The sequence below is a fragment of the Monocercomonoides exilis genome, assembly GCF_001643675.1.
Source record: "Monocercomonoides exilis strain PA203 chromosome Unknown scaffold25-1336746, whole genome shotgun sequence".
NCBI classification, from domain to species: domain Eukaryota; phylum Preaxostyla; order Oxymonadida; family Polymastigidae; genus Monocercomonoides; species Monocercomonoides exilis.
Window position 1 is genome coordinate 1,284,786 of NW_027150570.1, and position 18,788 is coordinate 1,303,573.

General features: G+C 35.6%; 5 protein-coding genes across 5 annotated transcripts; 2 read left to right on the forward strand and 3 right to left on the reverse strand.

The window, feature by feature from the left end:
* Window positions 1–1,536: 1,536 nt before the first annotated feature.
* MONOS_11565 (uncharacterized protein) lies at window positions 1,537–2,190 on the forward strand (the record flags this gene model as incomplete). The annotated part of the gene is made up of 1 exon (XM_067864105.1): window positions 1,537–2,190. One exon carries the CDS (start codon window positions 1,537–1,539, stop codon window positions 2,188–2,190), a length of 654 nt encoding a protein of 217 aa, XP_067726739.1.
* A 25-nt stretch (window positions 2,191–2,215) lies between these two features.
* Window positions 2,216–3,036, reverse strand: MONOS_11566 (uncharacterized protein; the record flags this gene model as incomplete). Its single annotated transcript, XM_067864106.1, has 2 exons — window positions 2,216–2,817; window positions 3,018–3,036. 2 exons carry the CDS (start codon window positions 3,034–3,036, stop codon window positions 2,216–2,218), a joined length of 621 nt encoding a protein of 206 aa, XP_067726740.1.
* Window positions 3,037–5,007: 1,971 nt separating this feature from the next.
* MONOS_11567 (uncharacterized protein) lies at window positions 5,008–5,298 on the forward strand (the record flags this gene model as incomplete). Its single annotated transcript, XM_067864107.1, has 1 exon — window positions 5,008–5,298. The coding sequence occupies one exon, from the start codon at window positions 5,008–5,010 to the stop codon at window positions 5,296–5,298; it is 291 nt and encodes a 96-aa protein (XP_067726741.1).
* Window positions 5,299–8,091: 2,793 nt separating this feature from the next.
* On the reverse strand, window positions 8,092–8,844 carry MONOS_11568 (uncharacterized protein; the record flags this gene model as incomplete). Its single annotated transcript, XM_067864108.1, has 1 exon — window positions 8,092–8,844. The coding sequence occupies one exon, from the start codon at window positions 8,842–8,844 to the stop codon at window positions 8,092–8,094; it is 753 nt and encodes a 250-aa protein (XP_067726742.1).
* A 5,268-nt stretch (window positions 8,845–14,112) lies between these two features.
* Window positions 14,113–15,506, reverse strand: MONOS_11569 (uncharacterized protein; the record flags this gene model as incomplete). Its single annotated transcript, XM_067864109.1, has 3 exons — window positions 14,113–14,363; window positions 14,784–15,336; window positions 15,483–15,506. 3 exons carry the CDS (start codon window positions 15,504–15,506, stop codon window positions 14,113–14,115), a joined length of 828 nt encoding a protein of 275 aa, XP_067726743.1.
* Window positions 15,507–18,788: the final 3,282 nt, after the last annotated feature.

Here is an 18,788-nt window from a genome sequence, read left to right on the forward strand (position 1 = left end):
TGGATATTTAAATTACGAATATTGAAAAATGCATTATGTTCCTGTTTGAATGTTTTCTGTCGCAGTGAACACTTGTTAAATTATATTTGTTGAAAAAATTTAACCAACAAACATTTTTCATATTTGTATAAACCAATCCTTTGATTCAAGTTCAGATATGTTAGTTGCTTTTTTTTTTTGCAGTTTTTTAATAAACAACAATAATTTAAGGACAAATGGTTGTTACACATTCATTATTCTTTGTTTCTACTCGATTGACAAAAAACAGTTAGAAGGTTGGACACATAAATGAAGGTTTAATTCTAAACAAAGAAACTCGTTGTAAATGTTTCTTTATTAAACACATAACAAATAGAAAATGGCAATCTATTCGGATATGGAAAAATTGAATGTGATGTTGCACGGAAAAGAAGATGAGAAGAGGTTCATATGCCACTGTGCGCTGAGCTTGCAGAGCTGTAGAACTCAGAAGATTTGTTTGAATCGGAAAATTTTTGTTTGTGTCCTTCTTTTCTTCGCCCAGGCTTTGGTTAGCTTATCGCTCGCTATGATTAGCTAGAATTCTTTGGTATTCTTTTCCTACAGCAATCTTTCGCTCCTTCGTTGAATTTCAAGCAACACTGCACATCCTCTTCATCTTCAAAAGTGAAAACTCAACAGATTTTCTCAGCCATCATTCGGAGGAGAAAAAAAAATTGGATATTCCACAGGCTTACTCAGGCTTTGCTTTGAAGAAGGCGCTGCTATCGCTTTGAATGAAGCGGAATTAGTAATGAAATTATTTAAATCACGTGAGTGGTATATTGGAGGTTACTGGTTAATTACAAGTTGTGTCTTGCATTTGGATGAATATATCATTGCAGTGTCTATGGAAACAATGCAGAATGTCAAAAAAGGTGACGAGGAAGTTTCATTTGCTTTCTTCTTCTTCTTCTTCCTCCTCTTTTTCTTCTTCTTCCTTCTCCAGTCGTATTTCTTCTCCTTCTGCTTCATTCTTATCAATGATATCTTCTTCATCATCTTCTCTTTTATCTTCTTCTATTTTATCTGCAAATAATTCTTATTTTCATTCTTCTCAATCTTCTCAATCTTCTCATTCTTCTCATTCTTCTCATTCTTCTCATTCTTCTCAATCTTCCTCTTCCTCTTCTTCTTCTTCATCTCATCCTCTTCATCATCACCACCGCCACCATTGTCCAATCCATTTCACTCCCAATCTCCAAATGTTACCCCTTCTAACTCACACGTCCAGGTTCTGTCTCCACAACACGCAGATACCGGCTTCCACATAATGTGTTCACGTCATCTTGCTCCTTTCGCTTCTCCTCTCCCCACTTTTCTACACACATCGGTCCATCTCCTTATTCCCACCCCTGCATCTTCCTCTACCCCGATGTCACCTCCTCTCACCTTCTCCTCTTTTTCGTCCAGAGTTAAAGAGTTAGAAAGACGAAGATTGCGGTGCTTTCACGAGCTGATGAAGCTGCAAAAGCAGAAAAATGTTCGTTTAATGGAAGCATTGAGTCTTTAAGGCTGATGAAGCTAAGAGCAGAGGAAGAGACAGGCTCCTGTGATAGATACAACGAAGAAGATGAGGAAAATGAGGAATTAGAAGAAGAAGAGTTCGATGGGGAAGCAGACGAAGAGAGAGGAGGGTTCTGTTTGTATGATGTTGATAATTGGAGCGACAAGACAGACTATGCAGAGACAAAGACAGAAGCAGAAGCGTCAGAGAAGGATAGGAAGAAGAAGAGGAGGAAAGAAGAGTTCATTCTGGAGGTTTGTGCAGACGGCAGATTCACGACGATGATGAGCGAGAGAAACCTGATGCAAAACCAGAGGGAGAAGGAGAAGAGATTGATAAGGAGGAAGATAATGATGAAGCAGATGAAGAAGGATGATGATGTGTTTCGTGAAAGCGAGTGGTTATCTCCATGGTGCGAATTGGGAAGCAGAGGAGGAGGAAGAAGAGAGGAAAGAAGAAACAGAGGAAGAGAAGGAGGAAGTGATAGAGGAATCAGCAAAGGAGGAGGAGATGGTAATGGAGGAGGAGGAAGAGGAGGAACAGTGGTAAGAGAGAGGAGCGAAGGGAGAGAAGAAAGAGAGAAGGAGGAGCTGCAGTATGAGCAAGTGATGCTGTTGAAGAAAACGGGGCTGGTGTTTGAAGGGAGAGAAGTGAGTGAGATATGAATTTTGTATGACAGCGAGATAATCCTCAACTTGGGCAATGAAGTCGGATGAGAGGCAGAAGAAGAAGAGCAAAGTTTGCCAAGAAGGCAGAGAACGCCAAAGAAGCACAGGAGACAGAGAGTGAACTACGAAGAAAACGAGCATTTTGCACTGCAGCATCAGTAGAGTGGCTCGAAAGTGCCTGGCTCAGATTCGATTCTCTTGAGTCATTCGATTTCTGAACATCCGTTTGCATTGTCTGCCTTTTCTGCTTCTTCTCTTCATCTTCTTCATCTTCTTCATCTTCTTCATCTTCTTCATCTTCTTCATCTTCTTCATCTTCTTCATCTTCTTCTTCTTCTTCATCTTCTTCATCTTCTTCATCTTCTTCATCTTCTTCATCTTCTTCATCTTCTTCATCTTCTTCATCTTCTTCATCTTCTTCTTCTTCTTCATCTTCTTCTTCTTCTTCTTCTTCCTCTTCTTCATCATCATCATCTTCTTCTTCTTCTTCTTCAACAGATTCTTCTTCTCCATTCACATTCAGTGAAAATGTCGCTTTGCTTGAATCACCAGGTCTTCGTGTGTGTTTGTTTGAGCAAACGGAAGAAGAAAGAGAGAAAGAGAAAGCGAAAAAAGAAGGAAAAGCTAAAAAAATGAGAAATTCAAAAAGGATAAAGAAAATTATGAGAAAAATATGAAGAATAATGAGAAAGAGGAGTGGAAAGGAGAGAAAAAGAAAAAAGGGGTAAAGGAAAAGAAAGTTAAAGAAAAGGAAAAGATGAAAAAGATGAAAAAGAAGAAAACATTGGACAAATCAAACAAAAAATCACTTCTTCCAACCAAACAACTCCCTCCCCCAATCATCTTCACTTCAATTCAACTAATCATTCCACATCTTCTTTCGTTTCTCGTTTATCCTCAGTACCTTCTCATTCTTCTCTTCCTCCTCTTCCTCTTCCTCTTCTTCCTCTTCCTCTTCTTCACCTTCTCCATCTTCTCCTTTCTATTTCTTCATTCGTTTCAATTTTTTCTTTCCCATCTCTTTTTCCTCCTGCATCACACCTTCATCCACATCTTCCTCTTCTTCAATAAATATAACTTCTTTTGTTGCATTGTCGTTGACTTGTTTTTGGTCAGTGAGAACTTTGCGGCGAATTGGCTCAATGTCAGAATCTTCAGTCTCATCGTAATTTTCGTTATCATCAATATTTTCAGTTGAAAGCTTATTTGGAAAAATAATTCTGCCTTCTTCATTCTCTTTATCAATAACTTTCAACTTCTCTAATCTCCTTTTATATAATGAAATTGTTGAGGACCCTGTTGAAACATCTTCTTTGCAAATGTATTGACGGCTTGTTGATTGTTTTTTGTTCAAATGAAAAACACTTTCAAATGAGATCTTTCTCCATCTACTAACGGAAGAATTGAAAAAAGGAGTCACTTCAATTTGTGCTTTAGTGGATCTCCAACACAAATAAGTTTTTATATCCTTCACGACAAGCTTCAAGCTTGTCTTTGGCTTGATTCTGGGAGAGTAATCGATGATGAATCTCTCCAATCTTTTATCCTCCTTTCTTTCATTTTTTGGGAATGCTTTGTGAAAGAAAGTGATCAAATCCTTGAGGGTGGAGATGTCCTTGCGAGATCTTTGAACGATTCTCGCAAGGACTCCAAATTCCCCATCAACCTCGCTTTTCCCGTGACCTTCTCCGAAAAAGGAAAGCGAGGTTGTATCAAATGTTTCATGAATGGAGGAAGACGGATGAAGCAAAAAAAAGAGAAAGCAGCCGTTTCTGAAGTGTGGACCGCAGTCTGTCCACACTTTCAGATGAGAATTAGGCCTTTGCGACACAGAAAAAATTTTCGTTTGTGTCGGTCGTTTAAGTCGGCTCGTGTCGGAATCAATTTATGAGTAAAAAATCTTTCAAATAAATATTTTCTTTTTAAAAAAATTTCAAATTAACAAACTTTTCTTTATTTTTTGTGTATTCAGGAAAAAAATAAATTTTTTTATAAAAAATTCCCATTATTCTTTTTGAATTTAAAAATTTTAATGGGATTGATCAAATATTTTCTGGATGTTTTGTTGTTTTTTCAAGCAAATACAAATTCAGTCAATCTTCTTTTTGAATGAATAAGATGAAAAATTAATATGTTCACATATTAACCACACAAAAGATGGTTGTTTTCGGTTCCAACAACTGTGTTTTCTGTTTTTTTTTTTGATATATAAAAAGTCGTGAATTTAATCATTTCAGTTTGTTGATCTTCATTATGAATGTTTTATTTTGAACGCCAATCAGTTTTCTTTGAAGTTTGAGATTGCTTTATGCAAACAAAGAATAACAGATAAATGAGAAAAAGAAGGGGCTATCTAGGAATAAAATGAAATGAAAACATATATCGATGTGACAAAATGAACAGTGAAGAAGAATAGTGAAAAAGCAGAAAAGGAAATTTGAAGAAAAAATAACAACAAAATTTTGAAGAAAAAAGATGTTTTTTTTTTTTTTTTTTTTTTTTTTTTTTTTTTTTTTTTTTTTTTTTTTTTTTTTTTTTGGAGTCGTTGAATATTTTAAATCTGAGAGTGATCAGCAATTCACATTTACAGAAAATATCTCCACAAAGTCGCTGAATGGGCATTGGAAAAAGTTGAGGAAGAAGAGACAAGAAAGCAAACACTATCACCTTCAATTTTCTCGGCTGACACAGAAACAACTTTTGAAAAGCAGAAGATTTGTGCCCTCTTTCTCATCCATTTCGATCTTTGTGAATACAAAGGATTGCTCGTCTCCTCATGAAAAACTGATTGCTTACTCAAAGGATTCGTTGTCTATGCTGCAACATGGGATGAACGAGAAGAAAGAGATGGCAATTGGCACTCTGCAGGAGAGGGAGCAGACAGCAGCTCAAATCCTGTTCTGGGTGGCAAATGGAGCTCTCAACTCATTTGATGAAATGAAAATTCCGCTTCAATCACTGGCAAATCTGAGTCCGCATATTGTATTGTTCTCGGAGCATATGATCATCACAATTGCACTTCATTTTGACAGTTCAACCGACTCAGACAAGTCATCCATCTCATCCACTTCCACGATTGTGACACTTCGTCTGATGGCTCGCTGATGAATAAGAATGGAAAAGACTCTCCACCACCTTCATCAGCGTTTGAGGACGAGGCAGACAATAGAGAGGAGTGTCTGAGGTGGAAAGCGCCAGAGCTGCAGATGAACAAGAAGATGAGGGCAACAAAGGAATCGGTACTGTTCTCAATTGGGATGTTGTGGATAAAGTTCTTAATAGAAGTTATTTTTTTGTTCTTAGAAAATATTCGTTTGTGAATTTTGTTTTTTTCTATATTTCATGACCAACATTTCAACATTCCATGTTTTTCATTTCTTATCATTGTTTCTCTTATTTTTGAAGTTACTCATTTTTGTTCTCATATTTCACATATGTTTCATCTATTTTAATAATATATTTAATATAAATATTTTGTTGATCTGAACTTTTGTATTGATTTATTTTTGTTTTCTATGCACTTCACCTTATTTATTTTCTATGTTTGCTCCTGTTATTATTTAAATTTTTAATTATCAATATTTCTGATTCTGGATGAAGAATATGAAATTAACAAATAAAAAAACATTAATTAATTATGTCCATTTGTCGTTAAATCAGTTTTTCAAAGCTTCGTTTTCAAATGTTTGATTTTTGATTAATGCAGGAATTAACCACTCCTCTTCTTCTTTCCTGGACTTTAACTTTTCTTTTGATCTTTTCATTCTTCTGTTTCTTCATTTTTTCATCTTCAATCAATTTCACGCATTCATTCTGCACAGTTCACACATCCTGAATCGCCTCCTCAAAGTTCTTCACCAGCAACAGCCCAACAGACTTGAAGAACGTCACCACCGAACCAGAAACAGCCACTATCTGCTCTGTTGCAGCTTTTCACTCAGCTCTCATCAGCCATGTGATCGAATGCTCCGAAATGTGTTCGAACCAAACCGCTCTCTTCAGTTCCACCATCGCCAGGTGAAACTCTTCAATCAGTTTGTTCAGCGCAATGAATGCATATTCTTGTCCACACCTCTCTGTTCTTCCCGAACGTTGCAAGTTATTCTGAGTGACTATCTGCGCATTTGTTTCAATAATCAGACACACTTGCAGAACATTAATTTTTCACTCTGCAATATCAGTGGCAATCAGCACAGCAATGTTTCTCATCATGAATGGCCGCAGCGTCTGTTCTTTCCGCCTGTGGACAATGCTATCATGCAACGGCTTACAGTTGAAAGACTTCAAGTTTGCACACACGTTCAATACGATCGCATCAGCATTCTGGTCGCATAATATGATCAGTCATCTGTGGATTCCTCCAAATGTCTTCTGACGGTTTAAGATAATATCGCTCTGCTTTTTTTGTGAGGTCTTCATCACATTGTGCTTCACACGCAATGAAATGGCAAACATATCCGATCCCACGAGATCAGTCCACACTGAATTTGGTTTTTGTTAGTAGAAAGTGTCTTCTTCGATGATTGAACCACGGTGGCAACTTGTCAAAGAACAAAAGGATCTTTGTGCCAAAATGCTCAGCGGAGAGGTTTTCAGAGGATGAAGTTGAGTTTTGTTGAAGTAGAGGAGTTGGAAGAAGAAAACTTGAAGTGAATTGGAGATGGAGATGGAAAGGAAACAGGCGGAGGAAAGCTTTGTGCAAAATCGGACCATCCAAAGAATGTTCTTTCATGTTCACTTTCACCTTCTCTATCATTTTTGTCTCCATTTGAAGCTTCCTGAAATGATGCAAGATCAAATAACATGATTTTCTCCACATCTGACATGAACGCAAAGTCCAACATCCTGTCAATCTTATTTATCGCAAAAAAACTCAAAATACTTCAACTTCTCCCTTTCCATTTTTCACTGCTTTCTTCTGCAGCAAAAAAGAGTCCCTCTATTTCGAGCTGCTCAAATCTTGGTTCTTCTATTGGAAGATTTATATTTGTTTAATGCGATTGATTAGTCAGTTGGAAAATGGAAATACCATGCATATTCCTCTAGTTTTCGTGCAATTCAGCTTCGTGGTCTGTTCTCCACATTCATCGTTTCCATTTATTTGCATTCTGTTTGTGGTTTTGTAAACACTAGAGTGAAAGCATTTTATCTGCATAAGGTGAATTCTAAGACTCTTCCAGACAAATCTCAGTTGATTCATTAAAAGAAGTAAAAAAAATGAAGAATACGAAGAATATGAAGATTACGAAGATGATGATGATAAGATGAATTAGAAGAAACTGATGCTTTTTCCTTGTTTGAATTCAACTCTGCTTTTATAACAGACACATTTGTGAGTGTGGCAATCACATCCAAATGCCAAGCGGCTACTGCCAGATGGATGGAGAGAAAGCTTCTAGTCAAATAGCAGCTGCATTTTCGAGCAGTTGGCTGGCTGGGGAGAGAAGAGAAGGAAAAAAAATGAATGCAATGAGGGCGAATACGTGTGTGGCTGTTGTGTTGAGGTATCTTTTGTTAACGAATAAGAGGAAGAGGAAGAAGAAGAAGAAGGGTTGATTGATGAAGGAATTGATGAAAACATTGGAATCTGAGAGAATGATAGAACATCAACAGGAGAAGAAGGGAGGAGGAAGAAGACAGAGAAGAGGAAGAAGAGGAATCAGAGAGAATAGGAGAAGGAGGAGGGGAAGTAGAAGAAGGTGGAGGAAAAGAGGAAAGAGTGGTTGAGTTTGGAGAAGAGGAAGAGGAGGAGGAGGAGAAGAAAAGGATGAAGAGGAAGAAGAGGAAGAAGAGGAAGAAGAGGAAGAAAAGGAGAAAGAAGAAGAAAAGGATGAAGAGGAAGAAGAGGAGCGACGGTGAATGTGGCGAGGGGACATACGCGACGGAGGTTTCTGGAACTCATTCAGGTTTTTTAGTTGAAGAAGAAGAAGTAGAAGGAGGAGGAGAAGAAGGAGTAGGAGGAGGAGGAGGAAAAGGAGGTGGAGGTGAACGCAACGAAGGAGAAGAATGAGAAGAAGGTGAGAGAGAAGAAGATTTTTCATATTGAGGAGACGAGGAAGTTCCGGCAGATGGTGGAAGGATTGTGACAGATGAAGATGAAACAGCGAATGAAGGGATGTTTGTGTGGTGTGTGTTAGGTGAAGAAAGCGAATTCTCTCTCGAAATAGCAGAACCATCTGCAGATATAATTGTTGCGGAAGAAGAAGAAAATTGACATGTCTCAAAACAATCTGTTCCTCTGAGTAGATGCCTCATCATGCATGAAAACATTGCAGGTGGCGGAGGAGGTTGAGGGAGGGTTGGTGGAAGAGGTGGAAGAGGAGGAAGAGGCAGCGTGTCTGAAGAGTGTGAAGGCAGAGAAGGCATCTGCACACAAGAACAATCAGATCCTTCACAAGCACTTCCAAAGGGAATTTTCGACAATATCGGTGTGTGGCAGACACTCTCAAACTGTGTGATGCCAGATAGAAACAACTGCGATGCAGATGGCTGGCTGGCTGATGAACAATTGAAATCACAATCACATCTACTCGAATTAGAGATCATATATGAAGAGGAATATGAAGAATAAGAATAAGAAGAAGAAGAAGAAGAAGATGATGACGACGACGATGACGATGAAGGAGAAGAAGGAGAAAAAGTTGACAACATTCAAGATATCAAGGAAGATGAAGAGTGAGTTAATGAAAACGTGTGAGGACAATACCAATAATTTTTTTATTTGCGCCTGATGTATAAGTCAACCAATTCGAAGCAACGGATAGAAAATGGAGCTAACAAAATGGAGCGGCGATGGTGCGTGAAGAAAGATTCAGAAGATGAGTTCAATCAATAATGGTTTTCAAAAGACGATGATAAAGGAAGTGGAGAAAAAGATGATGAAGAAGATATCGAAGCAGATGTTAACTGGCAGAGTGGAGAATGTGCGGAGGAAGAAGAATGGTGGAGAGAAGCAAGTTGGAAAAGACAATTAAGACATGTGTTTCGATCAAGAGGAAATATACGGCAGGAGAAATGTGAAATGATAAAAGAGTGGCATGCGCAGGGCAGAAGATTGGAATGAATAGACGTTGAGTGAAATAATGTTGAAAAAAATGATAACGAATTCATTTAAGAAAATAAACATGAAATTCTCAAAAATAAATGGTATAACTTCTTTATATTCAAACAATCAAATGATTTTGAAATGGAAAAGGAACGTCAAGGTTGAGATTTTCTTTAAAAAAAACATTAACTTCAATCAATGTGAAAAATGTTACTTGTAGAAACAACTGTTTTAAAAAACTTCATAATAAAACGGAATGATGGATGAAAATTGAAAAAATTAAAAACGAAAACAACAAAAAAACACGAATAAGTGAAACAGATAAGCGTATGCAACTGATTTGTTAACGTTAATGCAGATTATGCATGTTTCAATGCAAAATATTGTTATTTCCAAAAATTGCGAAAAGAAATATGTGAAGAATGAACTTGATCTGTTTTTGCCTTATGAAAATACAGAAATAAATCACAATTTATAACTAAACAATAGCAAACATTCCATTTCCACGTTCTTTTCATTAACTATGCTTCAACAAATTGCGAAAAGTTGAACCGTTTATGGAACTTCTAAATATTCATGAAAGAATAAAAATTTGATAAATATATAAATAAAATATTGTTAAATAACAGTTATTGATGTTTGTTTCTTTGTCAACCTTGAGAACTTGCTTGTCTTCACCACTTCAAGGAAACCTATGAAAAGTTGAAAAATGTTTAATTAACAAAACTGATAAGACAAAACAAATACTAATCAAATCTCGCACAACACAAGGAATAAATAAAACAGTTTAATATAGAAAATTTCAAATATTTCCAAACCAGTTCAGATACAGTGCATGATCTTTATTGTTTTGTAATCAGTTTATTGTTTATAACAAAAGAAGAGAATTTAACGATTCCAAAGAAAGTGAATGCCTTCGATCGCCACAGATTCTTTTTAGCCTTGAAAAAAGGCGCTCGCATGATGCCTCACTACAGGGCGATGAGATCAATGCGTATGACAAATTGGCATAAATGTTGGGCAAAACTCCTTGCTTTGCTATTTCGTAGTAATAAACCATCCATTTGTCTTGAAAAATCGATTGATCACAACAAATAAAATTTGAAGAATGCAAAGAAATTATCTGCTTTCTTATATCGGAGTTCATAGAAAAAAGAACAGAATTTGCATAATCGTTGAATCCACTTTTGATTCGAGGAAACCAGTCACTTGAAATAGTCTCGAGAATTGTTGATAATGCTTTGGTCCTTTCATCTGAATTTTCTAAATCATCTGTTGGAAGTTGTTTGCTCGATCCAAGTAAAAACAGTTCGTCAACGATATTTTCATTGGAAGAATAATTGAAAACACTTGAACTTTCTTCAGTTGATGAATCGCAATAGGTAACCTGTGAGCTTTCAATTGATTCACAAGAGTTTCTTGTGTTATATACAAATTGTTCTTTTGGAATGGTTGTTGATTCTGTCTCTTCATTGAACTCATCGTAATCATTTTCGGTGTCATCATCTATAATACCTAATGTTTCTAAAATAAGCTGATTCTGTAAATCATCATTCGGCTCATCGCTTGAATCCTTTGTGGATAAATTATTTGTTAAATAATTGATCAATTTAAAAAGAATATCGTTGTTCAAAACAGAACTTGAAGGTGAAAATATTGTCTGTGTAATATCCGGTACTGGTGTTTGTGCAGATGAAACAGATGCAGATTCTTTTTCCTTTTTTTCTATTTTCGTTTCAAGTTGTTGAAGCGAATAATGAAATGCATTCACAGATAAAGGAGATCCGAAATTTATCTGTTGTGTTGGTAAAATAAATGTTGGTTTTAAAAATACCGAAGAATTCTGCAATTGTTGATTGGAAAGAAGATAACTGTTTGCACAATTATCCTTTGCTGTGTCTTGACTCGAAGGAATTTTCATGTTCTCTTGTTGAGCACAAGATATTGTTGAAAATGTTACAGGTGTTATCGATGATGCTGAAGAAGAAGAGCTGAGAAATGAATTATGCGTTATTTGTGAATGTGTCTTCAGAGTGTTGACAGCAGGATGCGTTGATGAAAAAGGTGATAATTTTTCTGATGATTTGATAAATTGAGTGAATTCATCTTTAAGAGAATTAAGCTTCGATGAAAAGGAGATCACAAATGAGCTTCGATGGTAAAGTCTCACTCCAATTGGTGTTAAAGAAAAAGCCAACGCGAATTTGTTACCTCGTTCTCCAGCAAGGAAATAATTATGTAATAAAATCATCAAATGGCAAATGCAAACTTGCCAATTCTCATCAGAAAAATAATCAAGATTAATCATCCAAAAATAATAAGCAAACGCTTTAAGTATAAGAGGAAAAACAGATCCCAGTTTAGCGTCATCGTTCTCGAGCAATAGTTGCAGTTCTCTTAAAGGAAACAGTAATATACCACATCTGATCACATCAAAAATAGAAATATCACCAAAAAACTCAGAAATTGATGGATGTTTGCAATTAACATAAAAAAAATAACAAATGTCGTATAAACAAAGCCACCTTGTTTTGACAAAGCAAGGGCACGTGGGATTTGTTGGATTTTTCGTTGATGTTTTCCTGTAGTCTTTGGATATCGTTATAATGGTCTCTTTCAATTGTCTCAAGAATTTGTTTTCGGAAAATAAATGGGTAATAATCAGATTGACTAAATGATTTGTGCAGTAAATAAAAAATGGTGGAGTTTGTAATTCATTTTGCCGAGTTTCACAAATAGTTGCATCCTTTGTGAGATTTTGTAACGCTAGCATTTGTGGTTTCAATCCATCTGTACAAAAACAACGAACCTCCCCATTCGCATCTGACACTTCCTTCATGATAGTATGCGCCAATTTTGTGTAATCTGCAACTGTAAAACATGCATTGTTCAGGCTCCAAAAAACTGGTTTTCCATTTTCATTCAAGGGAACAACCGTAACAATTGTTAACTTTTTTCCAGCTATAACGCCTCCATCCATCATGACACCGACCATTTCATTGTTGATTGCTTCATTTCGTTCTTTGATTTTTCTCAAATTTTCGTCTTTGATGAGTAATGATAATTTCCTGCTGGTTAAAGATGGAAAAATGGTTTCTGAAGATAAAGAAGGGTTTTGTTGAGAAAGTCGAATTAACGTAGAAATGAATGTGTTAAATTCAGATGAATAAGCAGATAAAAAAGCTATATTGCAATGGCTTATAAGATGAAGGAATTGCTTTATGAGAATACAAAAATCGGAATTGAAAATCTTTTCGACTTTTTTTGGAGGTTTTGATAAAATATGAACAGAAGGTTTAGGCTTAAGAAAAGATAACATTGAAGATCCTTTTGTTAAAAAGCATGAATGACTTCTAACGCGATCTGTGTTTTTTCTTCCAGAAAAGCCGCAGTTTATTCCGTGTTTGCTATTTGGACATAGATAGTAAACATGCCCATCTTTTTTCAATGATCCATCAGGCAAAACTGGCGTGTACGCAATCCAGAGGGTATTGTTGTTGACTTCAAAGTGTATTTTCCCAATTTCTTCTTTTGTGTTGTTGGGGTGAAGATAATCTAAAAAATTATGAAAATTTTATCATTATATTTAAGATCCAAAATAAAAATTTTTAAAACAAACATTTTCCGTTGTTTGTGAATTTTGTGCATATCAAAGTAACAAATGAACATCCTTTTTCTTTTAATTCAGAAATTTTGTCTGAAAAAGCTTTTTGCTTTGCATGAATACATGAATATTAAAAATTTTAAAGAATTCAAAAGATAATCAATGTTTAACAAACTATTTGTGGAATAGATAAGCAGCTTCTTAATTCAGCTGGTAATTCAAAAATGAAACCATCATCCATTTCGGACATTTATTATCGACACAACACGACAGATCTTGAGATCCGAATGATCCAGACAGATCTGAACAGATCTTTGTCGAATTGATCTGTCGAAAACCCATTAAATACATCTTTATTAATATTTTAAATAAAAATAAAAATGAATAATTCTTAACAAAATATTTGAAACTAAATACAACAAATTAATGAAAAATAATTTACTAATAGTGAATGAAAAAAAAATATCTTATCAATAAAAAAATGAATTTCTTGTCGGTCGACTTGTCGAAACCATTTTTATAAGTCGGCTTGTCGCAAAGGCCTAATGAGAATGAATATTTATTGATGATTGCAAATTTTGAAGAGCAATCTTCAAACAATCGGTTGCAAATCTGCAATCTTTGGACAGAATTTCGGAAAGGAAGTGGAAGCAAGTCTTCGATTTTCCATTCTTCTTGAAATGATGAATAATTACGCAGAGGTGTGATATTTCTTTTTTTGTGTAATAATCTCTGCTTTCTTGAGTTTGTTTGATAGGCAAAGTCCAATTTTGCTTAAAATCCAATAAAGCCAAAAACTCATTCTCTTGAAGATTCTCGACTTCTTCATTAAACTTCTTGCGCTGAAACTTTTGAATAGTGAAATGAACATTAAGTGTTTCTATTTCTTGCAATTCTGATGTTGTTAAAATTTTTGTTTTTTCTTTTCTTTCCAAAAATTCTTTTCTAACACACAGATTACACATATCGGTTCTTCTTTTAGCCTTTTCGATGTTAACTGCCAATCTGTAGAATAATGATCTACAAATTTTAACATCAATTTCATATTTCATTCTTCTGAATAATTCATCTTTTGAACCAAAGAATATCCTCTTTTCTCCTTTAAACCATTTACAGAGACTTTCATCGGTATTCTTAAAAGAATTGTTTGTCCACATTTCTTTTTCAAATAATTCTCTATTTTCTTGAACAACTTTCTCTCTTTTAAATAATCAATTCATATAAATGAATCAGGAAATAAAAAAACTTGTTTAATTTATGTTTTAATATTTTAGAAAACAAACTTCTCAGATAACTCGGAAATGCGATCGTTGGAATTCGTTAAATATATATCATTAAAAGACGAATCATCAATCGCATAACTAAAAAAACGTGATGACAAAGCAGGTTCATTTACAATTTCATCATTATGCCTGTCGTAAGAAAAAGGTAAAGCAGAAGAAGGCGGAGATGCTGCGCTGCATGTAGGAGTGAGCTGAAGCGAAGGAAATGGAGCAGAAGAAGGCTGCGAAGACGAGGTGCCTGCAGGATTGAGCTGAAGCGAAGGAAATGGAGCAGAAGAAGGAGGCGTTGATGGGATGCCTGCAGGATTGAGCTGAAGCGAAGGAAATGGAGCAGAAGAAGGCTGCGAAGACGTGGTGCTCATTGGATAGCGAGAAAATGAGGGAAACGGAGCAGAAGAAGGCTGCGAAGACGTGGAGCCTGCAGGATTGAGCTGAAGCGAAGAAAACGAAGCAGAAGAAGGCGGAGATGCTTCGATGCTTGTTGGAGTGAGCTGAAGCGAAGGAAATGGAGCAGAAGAAGGCTGCGAAGACGAGGTGCCTGCAGGATTGAGCTGAAGCGAAGATAACGAAGCAGAAGAAGGAGGCGTTGATGGGATGCTTGTTGGAGTCAGCAGAAGCGAAGGAAATGGAGCAGAAGAAGGCTGCGAAGACGAGGTGCCTGCAGGATTGAGCTGAAGCGAAGGAAATGGAGCAGAAGAAGGAGGCGTTGATGGGATGCCTGCAGGATTGAGCTGAAGCGAAGGAAATGGAGCAGAAGAAGGCTGCGAAGACGTGGTGCTCATTGGATAGCGAGAAAATGAGGGAAACGGAGCAGAAGAAGGCTGCGAAGACGTGGAGCCTGCAGGATTGAGCTGAAGCGAAGAAAACGAAGCAGAAGAAGGCGGAGATGCTTCGATGCTTGTTGGAGTGAGCTGAAGCGAAGGAAATGGAGCAGAAGAAGGCTGCGAAGACGTGGAGCCTGCAGGATTGAGCTGAAGCGAAGATAACGAAGCAGAAGAAGGAGGCGTTGATGGGATGCTTGTTGGAGTTAGCAGAAGCGAAGGAAATGGAGCAGAAGAAGGCTGCGAAGACGTGGTGCTCATTGGATGGCGAGAAAATGAGGGAAACGGAGCAGAAGAAGGCTGCGAAGACGTGGAGCCTGCAGGATTGAGCTGAAGCGAAGAAAACGAAGCAGAAGAAGGCGGAGATGCTTCGATGCTTGTTGGAGTGAGCTGAAAATGAGAAAATGGTGATGTTAATGTTTGAGAATGTGCAGAGCAGAATGGTTTGTGATTGAAAGGATGAATAAGATCTGAACTATGTATGTGATTGTTTTCTTTTGTTGTATTTTCTTGATATCTGGATGTTTTTTGAATACATGAATGATTATTTGTAATTTCATTAAAACTATCCTGATGAAAATAATGTTGATCTTGATGAATAAGACAGTTTTGTTTTGTGTGCTCAGATATATTCTTTTTTTTGATAAGTTTGAACTTTGAAACAAAGTGCATATTTGAAAGAGCTTGAATATCTTCAAAATTGAATAAAATTGGTGATGACTGTAGATCATTTGTTGATGAATGATGATTTGAGTTTAAGAATTCAAAGTCATCATCTGATAAATCTTTAAAAATTCTTGTTTCTTGAATGTTTTGAACTTTGCAACTTTCACTTGTGTTCTTCCTTAACCACCATTCACATAAATAAAAATCATATAAACTCAATGCTTATGTTTCAATATAGCTTTGAATGAGAAATGAAAAAAAAAACGAACGTTTTTTACTGTTGGGAATCTTCGGTTTGCATGCAGCAGTTATTTCCAAATTGTGCCTTTTCAACATTCTCTCAGCGTGTAAAATGTTATTCGCTGTACAATTCCAGCCAGCTTTTATAAGTTCAGTTGAAGAAAATGATCTCAAAAATGTTTGTAACAAGAGTATTTTATTCTTTTTGTCTAAGATATCGTACAATGAACCAGCGTAAATTAGAATGTTTTCCATTTTATCTATTCAATCAAAAGAAGAGAAAACAAAAAATGAAACTCAATAAAAAAACATTGATATAACCATTTAGTTTATTGTTAAGCAATTCAAGAATTTCTTTTCCTTTTTTTGAATGGTACAAAAAGAAAAGAAGAAAAGATGTTTCCTCATTCTTTGAATGATGTTGAAGAAATTCAAAAAGTTTTTTACATAGTTGAGACTTTCTGCTTTCAGACAAATCTGAAAACGTCATCTTTCTAAAAATAAAATTATCGTGGGATAATTTTTTTTGATCTTTTATGGGATCACAATTAAAGTTTTCCGACTTTTCAAAAAGATTATGCCATATTCTATTTTTTTAATCAAAAATTTTCAAAAAGATGAATTTTTTATAATTTTGCTCCTAAAAGAGCATTATCGATTTTTACTGAAAAAGAACAAAAGAAGAGTTAAAAAAATATGTGCATGCTTGTTTGTTAATGTGTTTTCAAATATCTTTATTCGTTTTTTGGATTTGAAGTATTCAGCAATAAATATCACATTTTTCTTTGTTAGATCGTGCCCATAAATATGTGAAAAACAAATAGAAAGTTCTTCAGCTTCGTCGAAAGGGGTTTGTTGAAGTTATTTCTTATGCTTTTTAATCAAAAATCGCTCTTCTTATTAATGTACATTGAAAATTTCATAGTTCCATGTATTTATTAATGAGCTGTTATTGCATTTATTAAACACAAAATATTCAATGTCAATCGGATAATATCACTGTGATAATAGTACTATTTAATTAAAGAATTTTATTTCATTGTTATGTATTATTTGGGTGATTTTTTTTGATATCATAAAAAAAGATCAAAAATTGAAAAAATAAAATCTATAGTGGTATTTATTGATCAAAGAGTTAAATTGATTTTTGCAGATATTCAGCTTAAATATCTGTAATATATGTTTGTTTTATTTTAATATGCAAAAATTCATACCTCTTTTATGATTTAAGTGTGAAAGGTTCTTTGATCAAGTTAATTAAAAATAAACTTTAAACAAATAAATAAAACTTCAAAAGGAAATGATAAGTTTCATGACTTGCAAAACAAAACTCATTAAGTGGAATTTTATTTATACAACAATGTTGATGGATATTAACGTTCAAAATAACATTGCTTCAAATAACATGCATTGAGTTTTGCTTTCATTGAGGGAAAACTTCATCACCAATTTCCTGCTGCAGCTGAGCAGTTCAACGACTTATTATAATAACGAAATGAATGGAGTTAAAACAACAATTGATGATCACAATAGAGTCTATCTCACTTTTCTCTTCAAATTCTTTTTATGAAATGATTTTCTAGTTTTCTTCTCCATCCGCTGTCCATCTTTCTTCTGTTTCTGCTCCACTTCATCAAAATCCCCCATTTGAAAATGCTGCCCATGTTGTGCACTTTCATTCATATTGTTTTCGTTATTTATCTTTCATAACACTGCTTCATTGCTTCTCTCTCTGAAAAACTATTAAAGCTTTTTCTGCGAATTTGTGTCATTCATTTACTTAATTTTCTTATCCTCTCAGCCATTTCCCTCTTCCTCGATCACACATTCATCACCAGTCTCACTTTCAACAACCTCACAATATTCCATCTCATATCTCTCGCAAACCCCTTCTCTTTCTATTCCTTTAACAGTTCCAAGAGTTCCATGAGCAGAGTAAATTTGGAACACAGAAACCAGCAAACTTCCGTTGGCCACATGTTTTCCTTGACATAAAAATCAGCAAATTCAGAATCATTGAAGAGGTGAACAAAGAACGAAGAACGAAGAAGAAGAAGAGGAGGAGGAGGAGGAAGAGTGAGAAGGAGAAGGAGAAGGAGAAGGAAGAAAAAGCATATTTTGCCATTAGATATGATCGAAATATCGTTGGTTATAAATTTCACTGCATATGATAAACACATTGACAAGTGAAGATACAGAAAGAGTGGTAACCAGGAAGATCTTTCAATTATTGTACTAACAGAAACATCGTATTCCTCAATTTTCTCACAAAATGTGCGGATTAATCAGATTTTTTATATATCTTCACTCGCCTCTTTCGGGATATTCTTATTAAACAAAGGAAAATACAAGTTATTCTCGAACTTTAATAGATGCTCTTCTTCCACTTCTTCTGACTCTTCTTCTTCATTCTTCATTTTTTCTTTTTTCAACTGGAGCAGGGTGCCTGTCGGCTTCGCCATTCAGTGGGAGAAGAAGCGAATAGAAGAAGGAAACAGGAGGTGATAAGCCATTTTCATCTTCATCTTCATCAATAGCATCTGCGATTGATCCCACAGATGCATCTGTCTTGGAAGCATCATACGCGTCGGCAGCAGAAATGGAAGAAATAGAAAGGTGGCTGAGGTGAATATGAGTCGCATGCCACTGTGTATACTGTTGCTGCTTGTGCTGTCGCAACGTGAATTTGTTGAAGTCATATGAAATATGCTGAGTGGGGTTGTTGGACATCCCTGTAATGTGGTGCTTTGGAGATGCTTTCTGTTTTGTGGGTGGAGCAGATTCTTTTGTTTGCTACTTCGATGTGAACGAAATCGGAGAGCAAATATCTGTTCTGCAGTGAATGTGAATGTGTTCTTGAAGGTTATAATCTGTTTGCCTCTTCGTTGCTTCTATCTGCGATAGTGTTGATGGATTTTTTTATCACTGCAGTCGAT